A 17,388-nucleotide genomic window follows, 5' to 3' on the forward strand; every position below is an offset into this window, starting at 1 on the left:
TAGTGCATATTAAACTTAAGTTCACTCTGTCAGACTATATTGGCTCGTAGGTATATTTTAGAAAAAACTTATTTACTTTACATCGTAAATATAAACCTTCATCGTTACAAAATATGTCAGAAGAAGAATGCCACGAAGATGTCGACATTTCAGATATTACAGAGCATTCGGAATCTTATCTAGAAAATGAACATCTTAAATTTGCACTGACGGAGGCTACAGAAGCAGATAATAACAAACTAGAATTTGAACTAAACTCTGAGGAACAAGTACATGAGAAGAAACAGAAAACTGAAGTTATAAGATCTACAAAGCTTCCTATAGCGAGAATTAAAAACATTATGAAAATGGACCCAGATGTAAATATTGTATCTAGCGATGCTGTATTTTTGGTTACTAAAGCGACAGTAAGTAATAATCTTTAATTTCTAAAAAATTTAATGAACATGACATTTCTTTAAAGGTTCCTAAGCTTCCTCCTCCTTGAGTTGAATTCCTCATGTTTGGGGGTTGTGACTATCTCCTCCCATTATCCTTCTCTGGATGATGTTTCGCCATCTTCCTCTGTTCTCGGCGGTGTGTAAAAGGTATTTTAAAGCTTAAAGGCTCCTTTATTTAATGCAATTAGTTTTGTATTCATAAAAAAATAATTTTATAATAATAACTACTCAGGCACCCAAAAAATTTTGACCTTCAAACAGAGATTGCCATTAATTTAAATCCTGGATTGTGTTGTGCTAGTTGTTAGTGGAAAAATGACTGGATGAAATAATTTTTTTATGCTTAATTGGGTGTGTGAAAATATTAGCACCCCCTTAAGTGTATTACAAGGTGCTAGAGTAAAACAGTAGTACAATTTATCTCATTTCTGTTCCAGGAAATGTTTCTAGAAACAATAGTGAAAGAAACTTATGCATTTACATCATCAAATAAACGGAAGGTTATATCAAAGAAAGATTTGGAACTTGTAATAGATAAAGTTGATTGTTTGTGCTTCTTAGAAGGTGCTATGGACTTCTAGATTTTATAAGAAATATCTTATAATTCATTAGTAATTAAATAAATTATATAAATATTTTAAAACTTTGTCTATATTGTTGATCTTAACTTGGTTTTATTTAATTCTTCAAATCATCATCATCATCAATAAACTTAATTGCATAAGCACTCATACTTAACTCAGACTTAACTGCTAAACAAGAGGTGGGTTTTAGGTACATTTTGCCAGTTATGCTAATAAATAAAATATCACCTAGCTCTTTAAAGATTTCCACAAATTGCAATGAGCTAGAAAACAAATTCATTGGATTCATGCCATATGAACTTATTACTATGGATTTTAATTTAAAATATGCATAAAAATTAACATTTAGTAAATTTCCTAAGTCTTTCAAACACAACAATTCGGGGGAGATATATGACCAAGGGAAGATCTTCCACTGAGTGAGCGGAATTGCTCAGTAGAACGATCGTCCAAATGTTGTTTGGAACTTGTACATATATGAAAGCTTATCTTGAAAATGTAGTAAGCGAGATTCAGGCATATGTCAGATATCTTGTGTTGTATGATGGCTACCCACCACAACAATCAGGTGATTAGATGCTTCATGACACATGAGGTAACAATTCTTTAAGTTTAAAAAAAACAAAATTATTTCTTGTTTTATTTTTTATTGCCACTAAAATTTGTAAAGATTTTGTAAAAAAATTAAAATAACATTTCATTTTTATGTTGACAGCAAAATAACATCTATGACATAATTACGTCCATTAGTTAAGTAGCTGTTCAAGTTAATATGTAGTTACAGAATAATTATAAGATACATTGACAAAGGGAACTAAATGTTGAAATGCTATGTATTGGATAATTATTAAATTTCTCATGGCTTATATGGCTATTAGATTTTAATAAGTAACTGTCACAAATAGTGGCCATTACATTTTAAAGAGTACCTAACTGTCACAAATACCTTACTAATCAATTACTACTCATTGTACAAAACAAGGAAATAAATCTTGTACTTCGACCAGTACATGTAGGACATGTACGAAACTCGTCTATGAGGTCATGTGGACAGTTTAGCAGAAAGGATAAAATTCAAATTCGTTTGGTACAAAAATATTTGTATTTAAAATTAAGAGGTTTAAATACATAATCTTTTAACTTCTAGTCTGAACTTAAACTATCGTTCCACATAATGTGGCGGGTCTCATTCTCAACGGCACAGACACTGAGTAAGCAAAAATAATACAAAAATGAGTAAACAAAAGTAACACATGGTATTTAGATCTACAAAAATACTTTACTATTATCTGTGTTTTCAATCATATTTATTATGTGGGGAGCACTTTGGGAATTGCTAGAGATGATCCCGTAGTTACTGAGATAAGATAAACTGAAATGGGAATTTAGAGTCAGATGGTATGGCCTAATTATGACTCTGGGAAACTGCCGTGGAGGAACGCAGTGTTTCTAGTCGTCAGGTTTGAGCCCCGTGAGCTCACCTACTAGTTCGGTGAATCTAGAATAACGCCTCGAGGTTACTAGAATAGGTAAGAAAAAAAAAGTGATTCTAGGTATTAGGGATATATGCTGCTCTGATGTCGCGTGGGGCAACAGTAAATATGAAATGACGCAAGCAAAACTACACGTCAGTACAATAAAAACTTCAGTTCCAAGTAAATAGTGATTGTGCATTATGCAAATTGTTATTATATTGTCTAATAAAATTCAATCTAACAAACAAAATCATAAAGCAGCACTTAGTCACGAATATTCGGCAGATCACATCACAATATTTACATTATTTACATGAATATAGAATTAATCTAAAAATATGATATGAATCTGATTTTTAGAATGTAAGAACGTGTTTTAAATACTTTTCACACGCAAACAACACAGAATCAATAATGTATATTTTATTATTGACTAGCATCACCCGGCCATGATTCTCTCTGTATATCGATAAATTTGTATAATACTCATTAGTTTTAACTATTCGCGCGGCACCTATCTTACGATTATGGAACTACGACACGTTCTCATGAAGCACTAACTACAACTGTAACAGTTTCAAGGCATTCAGTGTGCTTAGTGCGAGTTTTTTAACGTTCTCCATAGCGTAAAAGTTAGCTCATATTTGTATGGAGAGGGATCGTTTGCCTACGTTTGCCGCTAGGGGCGCTGTTCCAACTGCAAACAAAATTGGGTTAACTTTTACGCTATCGAGAACGTTAAAAAACTCGCACTAAGAATACAGATAGGCCTCACATAAACGTGTCGATTCAAACAAACAAACATATTTACGGCCATCACTCCGATGGTGGTTCATTATATTATTTAATGTATGCTTCACCTAAAGCACTGACGCCTTTATATCGTATAATATAAAGCATATTATGAGTGGTATTTGTTTGTTTGTTTTTCCTATGACCAGTTCACAATTACAAGTGAAGCAGAACACCAGTCACAAGGTGGGTGGCGGCAAACGTTCAGTGATGTCTATGGGCCCCGGTAACTACTTAACAACAGACAGGGCGTCGGCTCGTTCACCCGTCTATACAACTATTTTTCATCTGGCTTGATTTGTCACATGTAGACTTCCCGTCGACAATGTTGTAACGATACATAATCGAATTATCGTTTATTGGATCGATTCTTTAAATACCGTTAGCAATCATTCGATTATATATTATTGCAACATTGAGTAATCGCCACAGATAGTTTACAAACATTAAAATTAACTAGTCGGGTCATTTTTAAATCATGTTTTAAGAAAAGAAAAAAATATTTTAATTTATTTTTTATGTGTCATAAGTCATAAGTTACAAATAACCACTGGAGTAGTTTTATAATATATGAGTGTTAAGAAAAAAAATAAAAAAAATTGTGTGCGGTCATAAGCTGAATGGCTCGATCATAAGCTGGATGACTCGGTGACTGGACATTTATTCATTGCAATATTAAATTTCATTTTAATAAGGTAGCATTTGATACATCAAGTTTTATGTTTTTATTTGTTGAAATTAACATATTTACTATTCTGTTACTCTATTTAAGTACAACGAAATATATATTTTTTTCTACGGTATTATGTTTAATGAATTAATGAAATATTTTTAAAACGAATCCTAAATACTAATCTATTTATGAAATTCGTAATTAGGACTACATTAAAATTACGATGACACTTCTATTTACATAATATCTTATCAAAAATAAATAATTTCGATATTTTCTGAAAAAATTTTGTACTCTTTCATCAATTCGTAGTACGTTAAGTAGGTCGAGTCTAGACATTAGAGATCGGAAATAAATTTCACAACAGTAGTTAATACTGATTTTTATGTAGTTTATTTTTAGTTTTAGTTATCTCGGCTGTCAATAAATTAGAAACAGTTATTTAAATAAATAAATATATATAGACGCAACTTTGCTATTTAGTTAACTAAGATGGTTAGAGTTAACTATTTCCTCAATATTGTTGGATACAAGGAGTCCAACACATGTCAACAATTGTTTAAGACGGTATTCAGGAAAATTAATGAACAAATTACCTTATATTAAGGAATTGTTTGGAAAAGTAAGTTTTAATTACTGTCACTATGTATGGAAGAAAATAATAATGAAGGAAAAGACGTCATCCACGCTGACGTCATCATTTTAAAAAACAACATGGATCCAGATTCTCCATCATATATATTACTCTAATAGTCGCAAAATATATAGATAAGAACGATTTACTATCAAATTGTATGTTTGATATTTTTATTTAGTCGTACCCTTTCGCCCTACATGTGTTACTGATTGCAGTTAGCTGGAACAAAACTCGTGTATGAGTTAAACAGCTCCCCTCTTTATACTTTCCATATTGTTTAGATGTTATTATCTATGTGTGCAATAAAAATAAATACCCTAAAATGGGGGGAAATGGGACACTATTTAAGTTTGACATTGATTTGTGTCGTTTTTTTTTTTTGTAGTTTTAGTAATAAAACGGAGATCATAATTGTTCCGGAGGCTGACATTTTCATTGATAATGCATTAACATATATTTTATTAAAAAATAATCATAAAAAGTTAAAAAAAAAACTAACTTGTCCCTATTCACCCAGGCGTGGGTGAATCGGGTTACGTATGGAGACAATAGTTTTTCGATAGGGCTGACACTATTTAGTTGTTAGGTAGGTACCTAACTTTAGGTAATTAACTTTTTAACATCTTTAATGAGTTACAAAACTTTGATGACTAAATTAAACTATTTAATATATTGTTAAACACTAAATAAGTCATTTTCAGTTCAACAAAGTTAAATCTGAAAACAATCCGACAAAAATATTGTGACATCCCAGATTTTTCCAAATTCTACCTCTAGTCCCTATTCCCCGAATCTACTGTAAATTAAGAAAGATACGATTTATAATATTCAAGTTGAGATATATGGATGTCCGATCGCTAATGTCAAGAACATGTCGCGCGTACATAGAACACAATGTTATAAGGCTTATTCTATGTAACAGCTAGTGGATCCCAGCCACGTCTCGATACGATTATCGTATAAAATATAACAATTTCTTCAAATAATTTGCGCGCCACCTGCCGGGCAAGGACGGTACTATACAGATAACCTACCGATTCTCACCAAAGTGTCCAGCTTCAACTAAATCTCTTAAATGATCCACGAACAAACACAACCACACACCTTATCATTTTTACAATAATATCAATTCAGTTCTCACGAGCCATAAACTTAGTTAATAAGCATTCCAAATCTCGAATTAACTTTATACATTTTTAATTTTTTGTCAATTAATTTACAATTTCAATGATCAAGAAAACAAATAGTTACACAACATTACTATTTAGAGTTTTCTTTGACATTGAAAATGCACTTAACCACGTCAACAACCATTTACTTGAAAAAATATGTATATACATAATATAAATACATTCCGATAAACTAAATTAGATAAGCCAGACGAGAAACTATGATATTTTATAGTTAATTATTATAGAAATGAAATGTTTTCAAATTCATGATTCATGTAATGGCTGTCAATAATTATTCATCAAAGAATGTTTGAACAGCTGCTCTATTGTCATTTGATAATTTGTAGACATTATTATTTCTGAAGTGTGTGTGTGTATCAATGGCGGCTGTATTAATAACGTTATGTTCTTATAAACAACAGTGTGTGAAGAATAAAACTTACAAGAGATCAAAGGAAACGCTTACCGATAGTTCGTCTTACAATTACAGATACTAAAATACGATTTTAATGTTTACTCTGAGTACTAGCGACGGAAAATGATTGTTTTTAACGTTTTTGTTGATCGAAGATGGCTATATATCTAGAGGTGAAAGGATTTCTTTTTTATTTTTAGATGGGTGGACCAGCTCACAGCCCACCTGGTGTTAAGTGGTTACTGGAGCCCATAGACATCTACAACGTAAATGCGCCACCCACCTTGAGATATAAGTGCTAAGGTCTTAAGTATAGTCACAACGGCTGTCCCGCCCTTCAAACCGAAACGCATTACTGCTTCACGGCAGAAACAGGCAGGGTGGTGGTGCCCACCCGCGCGGACTCACAATAGGTCCTATCACCAGTAACTATTATAGTTGGTTGAAGCGACATTTCGCTCAATATGCGACATTTATTTTTGTTATTAAATGTTCGTTTTGTTTGGTATTAGCATCAACAATTCGATGTTTTTAATTGAACTTCAGTTAAGTTTACTCCATTCAAATAGCTGAAGAAGTTTTTTTGTTATGATATTTTTTACTTTATACTTAATATTTTTTATTTTATATGGCTCTCCTGTAAAGTAAGCAAAAATTTCGCTTAAACCAAATAGCTTTTCATATTTAGTCGATATATAGTGATGGGGCGTGCTGTAAGCGGGTCGAGGACCACAATTTCCGCTCCGCTTGTAACGACACAGCCGATAAACAACGAGCACTGGTGGGTTTAGGCTCTTCAAGCACTGGTCACCGTTGGCATCGATTACGACGAAGAGGTCGACGTGCGAACTAGCCTTAGATTTTCTCAGTGGGTCGCAATTCCGATCATTCGGTAGATTCAGCGAAGCACTGCTCTTGCTAGGACTAGTATTAGAAAATTCCCTTAGGTCGAGCCCGTGAGCTCACGTATCGATCCGCGAGTAGTTCAAACAGCCTTTAGGCTACTTTTACTAATACTACTACTACTACTACTACCTACACTGGTATGTGGGTAGGAAAAGAACACTTTCACTGTATGTCTACGGGTTCCGTTAACCACTTAACATCGGTTGAGTTGCGAACTCGTTTATTCATCTAGAGCAATAAAAAAAAAATGAATGCATTACACAGACTACAGATTATCGAGTACATTTGCTGTTCGAATGGTCTGCGATCGTTACTCTTCTTGAAATGGGAGGTTGGCTGCTATCCTTTGTTTCCTCTTCTTTTGCGGCTTCACGTCTGCACTGGAGTTCTGTTGATTCGCCTGTAAAGTATTTACATGCTCAACAGTTTCAAAATTAATATTTTGTCTTATGAGCCATTAGGCTCATTAATCTTAACTAAAGCCGACTTAACCTAATAGGTGTATGGCTCTAATAAAGAATAAAAAAAATATCTTAACTAATTTACCACGTTAAAATAAGATTGTCTTTTGACTATAATTTCTATGTTCACTCTAACAAATAAGCAAACAGTTACAACTCTTGTAGTGAAATTTTCATGAAGTCTATTGTGATTCGATACTCGACGAAAGAGGCGAAAAAGACGCTAACATATATCTGTATAGGGACTTAGCCTGTGCGAAGTTGAAACAGAATCTTTCTAATTAAGTACAATTCGCACCTTTAGGATTATAGAGACCCATTTTAAGATTTTCAGATTTCGACTTTAATTCAAAAAATTACATAGAAATAATCAAATCACCAAAAGTAGCTTAACAAAAGGGACAAACTTATCCATCTGTTTCTTTTTTTCTTTTTTTATATTTTTTTTATTCAACATAAATGAAAGTATATACTTGTTGATCGTCAAAAAGAACTACCGTCAATTCACAAAAACTAGCCTCCGTCCTGAGAAGAGCTGGCAAGAAACTCAGCGGGCGTGTCGTTTTTTTTTAAATATTAGATTAATTTGTTTTAAATATTCATTTTTACAAGGTGTATCGTAACGTAACAATTCACTCCATCCCCTTGCTCTACGTCTTTTCGGTTTGAAAATTTTATTCGAAACATTATTTTGGGTTGAGTCTCTATAATTCTGAAGGTGTGATAATTTAATTCGTAGTCCGTAGAGTATATGAGGGGCGCCGCCCTGTACGCACCGCGGCGCCCGCGCGCTGCTGTTGCGTCGCGACGTGAGCCTTCGGCGTCAGCAGTTCGTTAGCATCTCTCTGGGACGAGCTTGGTTGACTGGCTCTTCTGTAAAAATTAAATTACATTTTTTATTACCTACAACTCCTGAGGAATGCGGTAGTGCTGTGACCTAGTTAATTATGGTAATGTCTATAATAACTATCGATTTAGTCAACAGCTGTCAAATTGGTTTAATGTAATTATCATCATTTTGAAAATTATAAAATAGTTGTGATAAGTAATTACTTATTTATTTCTATAGAGAAAATATTTTTTAAATTCCAATTCAATTACTATCAGATGAAAAGACAACCGACAGATCAGAGTCGGAATGAGTATGTATCTTTTTTCAGTAGGTTTTTTTCTACCTGAACTTGTTGGAAGCGAAGTATTCATGATTTATTTACCATGAAATAACACAATAGGGTTAGCGTAAATTTTCGGTATCGATAAGCGCGCGTCAGAACTGTCAAAGACGATACTAGACGTCAGACAAACGCGGGGAGGCGGGCGGAGGACGAGCTCACTGCCCACCTGATCTTAAGTGACTATCGGACCTTATGAAACAAGTTCTAAGGTCTCAATTCTACACTACAACGGTTGCCTCAACCTTCAAACCGAAACGCATTATTACTTCACGGTAGAAATAAGTAAGGCGGTGGTACCTGCCCGTGCGGACTCACAAGAGGTCCTACCACCACTTCGACCGGAAATCGATCCTAGGACCCGTGGTATAGTAGTCAAAGTGAGTGACCACTAGATCAACTTGTATACAATTATTCAAAGAGGACTTTTCGACTCTGCGTTCACTGAGAGCGACGGCGACAACCCCTTCATGTGGGTTTACTCGTCTACTGTCCAAGGCAGTATAAAAAAGAGACATGAATCAGACGGAAGTTTGAACCATAATAATAATATAATAAAGTCTAATCACCTCTGGCTGGTTTGTACTTGTAGAGGCACGAATGGATTCACAACCTTATCGTTGGTCCGCGGCGGATTGGGATGCATCCCAGATTTTTGATTGGTTATATCCGATTTCATATTCTGTAAAATAATTAAAACATTAAAAGCATTTGCGTGTTTCTTGTCAATGTTCCTCATCAGTCAGATAGGTAATACATTTCTTTTGAAGATTGTATGACCTGGTAACGAGAATTTTGAGCTGATATATAATACACTAGCGGCCCACTCCGGCTCCGCTCGGGTCCTTAACAAAAATTTGAACGTTTATTTTTTAAAAATAAAATAACACTTATTCCGGCATAACTATAATAGTTAGGCATATGCTTTCGTGAAACTTTTTGTAAATAATAATGTGTTCTACAAAGTTGTAATACATTATTTTATTCTATCATCAATTGTTTTCGCAGGGCACGCGATGTAAAGAATATTTTAGGTAATTTTTTTACACCTAGCGTTACATTATTGGAGTTTTAGTAAGGATCCCTAATTTTTTCAAAAAAGATTATAGCCTATGAATAGTGTAGCTTCCAAACAGTGAAAGAATTTTTCAAATCGGTTCAGTAGTTTCGGAGCCTATTCAATACAAACAAACAAACAAATCTTTCTTTTTTATAATATTAGTATAGAAGTTTAGATGACTGCCCTAAAGCAAATAAGTAATTATTTAAATACAAAACTTACTTGTGGTATAGGGCCAACGGGTACCGTATGAGACCGCTGGGTTGGCAATGCGGCAGTAGAATTGTTGGCCGAAACGTTGGGCAAATGTTGGGGAAAGTTTTGCTGGTAGGGCCGCTGTTGCTGGACGTTGAAATACTGGCGGGACTGCAGTGGACTCTGGAGTGGGATTTGAGAGGGGCCAGGGAAAGGCTGGTTGAAGGTAGGGACCGGTGGGAACGGCGGTGGATTCTGAAATAATATAAATATATTTTTATACATACAAGAGTGTGTCTTCACTTAGCAGTTTACTTGTGTTTTTGTTTGCAATGTTTGTGATCGTTTACTTTCTAGCTTTTTTTTCTGGCTTTTGTTATTTTTAAGTACAACTTTGCCAACGTCGGGTAGTTGAGATATCAACATAATTATGCGAAGAAATAGATTGTCGTTAAAAACTAAGCTATAGTATAAAATTTAAATAGAACTAACTATATCTAAGCCTAACTAAAACGAGAAATATTTACAATATAATTTTATATGTTGTATTCATCTGTTGAATTCTGATTTTTTTTATTGCCCTTGTAGGCAATCGAGCATAGGGCCCACCTTTTTTTTTTAACGCTAGGGAATAGCATAAGGCCCACCTGATGGTAAGTAGTCACCATCACTTATGGACTTCAACAATGCCAGGAGCAAAGCCAAGCCGCTGCTCATTTTATTTAATAAATACGAATCGGCAATATAGGACATATTACACTACGAAACAGATAATGCAATTATAATCTCAAACGCTTTATAAATTTACTAGCGACCCGCCCTCGCTTCGCTTCGGAAACATTAAAACACACATGAAACAAAAAAAAAAAAAAAAAATTAAAAAAGTAGCCTATGTTCATCAGGGACAATGTCTGCTTCTAATGGAAAAAGAATTTTTCAAATCGGTCCAGTAGTTTCGGAGCCTATTCGAAACAAACAAACAAACCTTTCCTCTTTATAATATTAGTATAGATGAGGGAAGGAGGAAAATTTAACTATTTTTTAAATGTTTTATTCTACTGCTGAGAAGTTTAGAAGCTTCGAGAATCGGATTTTAGCAAATTTTATATAATAGATTCGATGAAAACACCTAGTGAGTTATGCCGCCGATGTCACTTGAAAAATAATTTATTTAATGCATATTAGTAATTCGTTACGTGACCTAATATCAAATTACCCTTGACCGTGAACTGATTTCTTAATGTTTTCGAAAAATTCACAAACTCAGAGACTACACACACACACAAAAAAAATGTTTCGAAAGTATGGATTCGTGTGAATTAAAAGAATTTGTAAAAAGGATTAAAACAAAAATAAAAAATTTAAGATCCATTTATCATACTGAACTTAAAAAAAATTAAAGATTCTAAACGTTCTGGAAGCGATAGTTCAATTTAAATTTTGTTTTCTAAATCAAAGATTCTGAAACAATTATGTATGGTTTTTTTTAAAGAATAAAGCACTAAATAAATTTGTTTTGCAAAATTGATGCCTGCACTTTTTTTTATTTATTCTTTATTAAAGCCATACACCTATTAGGTTAAGTCGGCTAATGCTTGCACTTTAATATAAATTTAATAATTTAAAAATTATTTCGCACTGAATGTACTAGCTTGCGGCCCATTGACATCATACAGTGAACGCCGTTGGCGGTCTTGACACGTGAGGTCGAGGTCACGACTGTAGAACTGCTGTTTCACCCTTTAAGCCGAAACCCAAAAATAGTGGTGTACAACAAAATTACGATTTACTTTACAAAAAATTATTATGTGTTGCAATGTGCTAAAACTATAAAATATAGATTTTTTTTAAATTATGAACTGAGGCGAATCATCGATAAACTCGTTACTTGTTACATCAATGTTTTCAAGTGAATTATGTATCTGAGTTGTGACAATCAAACAAACGACAACTAAGTACCTTTAGCAGTCACTTGAAAAAATATCTTATTATATACCGACCGACCAGTCTAAATACACGTAAAACCTGAAAGACACGGGAAATAAAAATGTAATATTCTCATAAAGTTCAATGAATTTCTAACAATGTTCCGCGCTTAATAATATATAATTGCTTAATTACCAATTATAACAAAAATGATATTAATCGTTTTAAAATACTTCAATTTCATAAATGGAGAATCTCTAGTGTGTCTTGCGACTTCCACCCTTGGCCACTTGGCAGTATATAATATGTATTTCGTTTTGTAAGTAGTAATAGAATCATATTGAAAATATTCGTGTCGATGCGCTGTCTGTCCGCTGCTAATGACTACATAGCGTCCATAGAATACACCTTGAAACACGAGCTTAAAGTTTCAAGTGTTGAATACATATAGTTAAAAAACTTAATTAAAACCTACTAAAACAGCAAACTTTTATTATTAACAATTAATTTCATTTTATTATCTTATTGATACTAATCACGATATTAAAGTGAAGTCATAAAAATATTTTAGTATCATCGTTTCTTAACGCCTGTGCAAATTGTCAAGTGAATCAGCCGTCTTGAAGTCGATGGTAGTGACGTTTAATTCGATCCCGTTGTAGTCCAAGATCCCAGGGGTCCCAGACGTCACGTATTTTCTGACGAACGAAATATGGCCGATTGCGTAGTGTTAGTATGTACTAAGAACGCATGCCTACCTGCTAGCTTGCTTAGACGGCCAATTTTCAGGTATCAGGTACTCAAGGTACATAAAATCATTACTGTAGGCGCGCGAGTTCATGTCCATTCTGAGGAATGCGGTAGTGCTGTGACCTTTTTTTTTTTTTTATTGCCTAGATGTGTGGACGAGCTCACAGCCCACGTGATGTTAAGTGGTTACTGGAGCCCATGGACATTTACAACGTAAATGCGCCACACACCTTGAGATAGAAGTTCTAAGGTCTCAGTATAGTAACAACGGCTGCCCCACCCTTCAAACCGAAACGCATTACTGCTTCACGGCAGAAATAGGCGGGGCGGTGGTACCTACCCGTGCGGACTCACAAGAGGTCCTACCACCAGTAATTACGCAAATTATAATTTTGCGGGTTTTGATTTTTATTACACGATGTTATTCCTTCACCGTGGAAGTCAATCGTGAACAATTGTTAAGTACGTATTTCATTTGAAAAATTGGTACTCGCCTGCGGGATTCGAACACCGTTGCATCGCTACGAATGCACCGGACGTCTGATCCTTTAGGCCACGACGACTTCCTGACCTAATTAATTATGGTAATGCCGATAATAACTACCGATTTAGTCAACAGCTGTCAATTTGGTTTAATGTAACTTAAGGTAATTTTGCAATTTATGAAATAAAATAAATGTGATAAGTAATTATTTGTTTATTTCTAATAGAGAAAAATATTTATTAAATTCCAATTCAATCATTATCGAATGAAAAGACAACCGACAGATCAGAGTCGGAATCAGTATGTATCTTTTTTCAGTAGGTTTTTTTCTACCTGAACTTGTTTGAAGCGGAGTAGTCATGGTTAAATAAAACAATAGCGTTAGCATAAATTTTCGATATCGAGAAGCGCGCGTCCGTCAAGGACCGTTAAGGACAACCGTCAAGGACAACACTCGACGTCAGATAAATGCGGGGAGGCAGGCGAAGGCGGGGCGAGCTGTCCCCCGCGCGTCGCCTCTGGCCCCGATGGACATGAACTCGCGCGCATACAGTACGTACTTCACGTAAATTGTGATATTTACGCATATTTTAGGCAATATCCTTAAAAATAAGTCGCCAATACTCCCAGACACTTTCCGTCGGCCGAACTGCTTTGCAGACGCTTTAAAGCTCCCAAAATAATTACCTAACTTCACGTAAATTCTGATGCTTAATTTTTATATATGTCCACCAGACAACTATTTTAAAACCTCTTACAAAAAGACAGACCGATCCAAGGGTCCAATCATCCTCTAAATTCAATTTAATACCTCTGTGGGTTAAACCGCGAGGGCATTATACACGCGCATGAGACTGAGTGAGACATGTATTAGGATATATTGACTTCTCTGTCTCTCTATCCCTCTGTTACAGTTGACTCATATCAATTATTAATATTAAAAGAAAATCAGTTAAAAATTAAATAATGAGGTAAATAATTGAAAATTAATTTGTAAAAAACGCTCATTTGACTACCATATTCTTGAATTTTATCCTGCCGCGCAAAAAAAGTTATAAGTACCAATTCAAGTTTACCTTAAAATTGTTATGCCCGATGTTATTGGTCCAGTTGTTGGGCGGCGCGGGGCCCGGGCGGCCGCCGCTCGCGCTGGAAGCGTCATTGCGCCACCCGTGGGGCTGCACTCTGAAAATTGAATAATTTTATTCAACATCTTTTTTTATTGCCCTTATAGGCAGACGAGCATACGGCCCACCTGATGATGAGTGGTTACCGTCGCCCATGGACTTCAGCAATGCGAGGGGCAGAGCTAAGGCAGCGGCTACCTGCCTACCGAAGTAGGCAGCGGCATAGCGGCTTAGCTCCTGTATAATGCATTTCAAATAATAATGTGCAGATCAATGACCGACTTTTTGGCGGGAACGCGAGGAACGAAGTTGTGTGATTTATTAGTGTTTCTTCAGGTTAAAAATGTGTAATAACGATGGTTTATTAACTGTTTAATATCTGTGAAAGTGCACAAATGTGGGAAAATGAAACAAAACCGCTGGACATCTCCGAATCCTCCAAAAAGTCCACTTAAAAATCTCATTAACTGACCACCATTTTACTGAGATTAAATTTCATCCCATATCATCTCATCACATTTCATTTAATTTCATCCCAGTTGGTTAATGTCTCAAAGTAATCATCTTTATTTCACTTCATTTCATTTCACTCCATATTATCAATTTTCATATAAATAAGAATATAGATTAAAATAAGACATGACCCAAAGGTCTTAGTTACTATGTCATAAAATCCCTTAAAAAAAAGTCAATGACCTTGAGCCGTCAAAGTTCGATAAAAATATATGGACAACAACAACAAAAATTGTATCTTTTTTTTAGTGAATTTTTTGCATTATTATGAAGACTATCAATATGTTTGTTGAGATAAGAGAATGATTATAATAGTCTAATATTCGACAAATAAGATCGACCTTCACCAATTTGATGATCAAGTGAAAATTATATTTCAACAAATAAAATGTGAATAAAATTTGAACGTGTACCAATAGGGTTGCCGTAAAAAAAAAGTTTATAGCAATTATTAATTAAAAAAAAAACTGGCTTGGTTGTCAAACGACTCATAATCTAATCGAAAGTATACAACACGATCAAATCGTGCACGAGACTGTTGTGGTTACTTTTTAATGAAGACACGGAGAACAAAAGATGGCAATATTCTTTTAGCAACAATTGTCGTATATAAGATGGAGAAAGAAGATCCACCAGCTCCTCACTGGTAACGACTAATAAAGGACGCGTGACATACCTGGGCGGCTGCGGGAGGGCCGGCGGAGTAGAGTCCGGCTTGATTCGCCAGCTCTGGTTAGATTCCTTCGGGAGCTAATAACATGAAACAGAGAATTACATAATAAATGTTAAGTTCGATTTTTCCCTATTAAAAAAAAATTAGCATGCAATTGTCAAAAGGTCGTATTCCTAATGTGCTTTAGATGCTTGACATTGCTGTAGTCCATAGGCGACGGTAACTACTCACCATCAGGTGCGCTGTATGCTCGTCTGCCTACAAGGGCAATAAAAAAAAGTTTTATTAATATTTTAATTGGTAGAAAAAAAAGTCCGAATTCACAGTCGATACGGACAGAAAAGTTGGTGTTCCAATGGAAGTTACTGATGTAGTAGTATATCAGTAGCTTCCATTATAGTATAGAGAGCGAACTATTGATACAAAAGCCGTCCTCACATTGTTATTAGCCTTCGGGTTATCTTCGCTGATCCTCAACAAGTTACGCAGTAGATGTGTTGCTTTATCCTGGTAAATAAACAATATACATAGTTGTTAAATCTGTCATGACCAATTTAGGAAAATTCCAATTGCATTGGCAAATAAAAATAAACAAACCAGCATATAATCGATTTAAACTATATCTTAATTATTGTCGTCGTGGTCTAAAGGATAAGACGGTGTACTCGTAGCGATGCGACTGTACAGAGGTTCGAGTTTCACCGCAGGTACAAAAATTTTCTAACAAAATAGTACTAAAATCATGTACAAAAATGTATTTAATTCCAATGTTTAATAGAAATTAAAGTTGCATTAATTACTTGCGGAAGACCGTGTTGTATGCCCGCACAGTTAGGTACAGCTACGAAGCAGTCATGGGTAACGGTTTGAAGGACGGTAGTTACAAAAAAAAAGTAACTTCGATCTTATAAAGGATGGTAACATTAAGCTTGTGATGTCCACGGGCAACGATTACCACATAACACGAATAGAGGTTTGAGCCCGTGCATTCAAAGTTAATATGCCAACTTTTATACTATTATATTTTAATAAGTTTGTTAATTACCTGCGGTGGCGAATTCATCTCGACACCATTACTCTTATCCGCCGGAGGACTGAAAACAATTTTAGGCATGAGTGTCATTATTAATAGATTTGAATTGATTCTAATTATACACGAGGCCATTAGCGCAAAAGTGGCCTAACCCACATTTTTTTTATATTCAAGCTTATATATTGGAATTTATTTAAAATATAATAAATTTTGATTCGAAACCGGCCTATCCCTAGTCTCACCCATACTGTATAACAGATAGCTTTGAAAACATTATTTTTGGACATATTGTTTTTTTTTTGCTTACTCAAATTCAAATTCATGCAAATTCTAACCTAATTGCCTCCATACTAACTATGCCTAGGCCTTACCATAGCTTACCATAGCTTAGGCCACTTTTGCGCTGACGGCCTCATATATCAAATCCCTTTACGATACATAAACAAAAACCTAGCAGTCAGGTAACAATAAATCAAAAAAAACACTAAAGAAATGTTCATTAATTACTTCTATCACGATGAAGAAATAATATCCAATAAAAAAACCCCCAAGAATCGTAATATACGTAACTATTGAGACATAGACCTCAAGTCTCAAGGTGATTTAACAACAGATGGGTCATGAGCTTACTTACTCAATTAAGCTATAAATGAAGAAAGGCTCTCATGGGTCAATCAAGAACATACATATACGCCTATACAGACATCTTACTAGAAAAGGGGATGGTAATGAAATCCCCTAAAATATCGATACGTTGTTATTATCATAATAATATTTGAAATCGTTGTGGCCTAAAGGATAAGACGTCCGGTGCATTCTTATCTAGCGATGCACCGGTGTTCGAATCCCGCAGGCGGGCACCAATTTTTCTAATGAAATACGTACTTAACAAATGTTCAC

At 34.8% G+C, this 17,388-nt stretch overlaps 2 protein-coding genes across 2 annotated transcripts in view; one reads left to right on the forward strand and one right to left on the reverse strand.

Moving 5' to 3' along the window:
- On the forward strand, positions 1-1,083 carry PolE4 (DNA polymerase epsilon subunit 4). Its single transcript, XM_028187892.2, has 2 exons — positions 1-407; positions 878-1,083. Exons 1-2 carry the CDS (start codon positions 114-116, stop codon positions 1,019-1,021), a joined length of 438 nt encoding a protein of 145 aa, XP_028043693.2. The 5' UTR covers positions 1-113; the 3' UTR covers positions 1,022-1,083.
- Positions 1,084-3,791: 2,708 nt separating this feature from the next.
- The window catches only part of pcm (5'-3' exoribonuclease pacman), a 35,597-nt gene continuing 22,000 nt past the window's right edge, over positions 3,792-17,388 (reverse strand). The window contains exons 25-32 of the mRNA XM_028184566.2: positions 16,501-16,549; positions 15,894-15,962; positions 15,459-15,532; positions 14,219-14,327; positions 10,010-10,237; positions 9,297-9,409; positions 8,332-8,428; positions 3,792-7,494 (exon numbers count right to left, since the gene is read on the reverse strand). Coding sequence (XP_028040367.2) covers positions 7,405-7,494; positions 8,332-8,428; positions 9,297-9,409; positions 10,010-10,237; positions 14,219-14,327; positions 15,459-15,532; positions 15,894-15,962; positions 16,501-16,549 — 829 coding nt within the window. The 3' untranslated portion in view covers positions 3,792-7,404. The remainder of the gene's footprint in view (positions 7,495-8,331; positions 8,429-9,296; positions 9,410-10,009; positions 10,238-14,218; positions 14,328-15,458; positions 15,533-15,893; positions 15,963-16,500; positions 16,550-17,388) is intronic.

Source organism: Bombyx mandarina, chromosome 22 (assembly GCF_030267445.1).
Source record: "Bombyx mandarina strain Sakado chromosome 22, ASM3026744v2".
NCBI lineage: Eukaryota > Metazoa > Arthropoda > Insecta > Lepidoptera > Bombycidae > Bombyx > Bombyx mandarina.

What these genes read in the sequence shown, in the direction of transcription:
- PolE4 (XM_028187892.2), top strand. Translation starts at nt 114, where the DNA reads ATGTCAGAAGAAGAATGCCACGAAGATGTCGACATTTCAGATATTACA. An exon ending in TTTTGGTTACTAAAGCGACA is followed by an intron (nt 408 to 877) that starts GTAAGTAATAAT and finishes TTTCTGTTCCAG; the next exon opens with GAAATGTTTCTAGAAACAAT.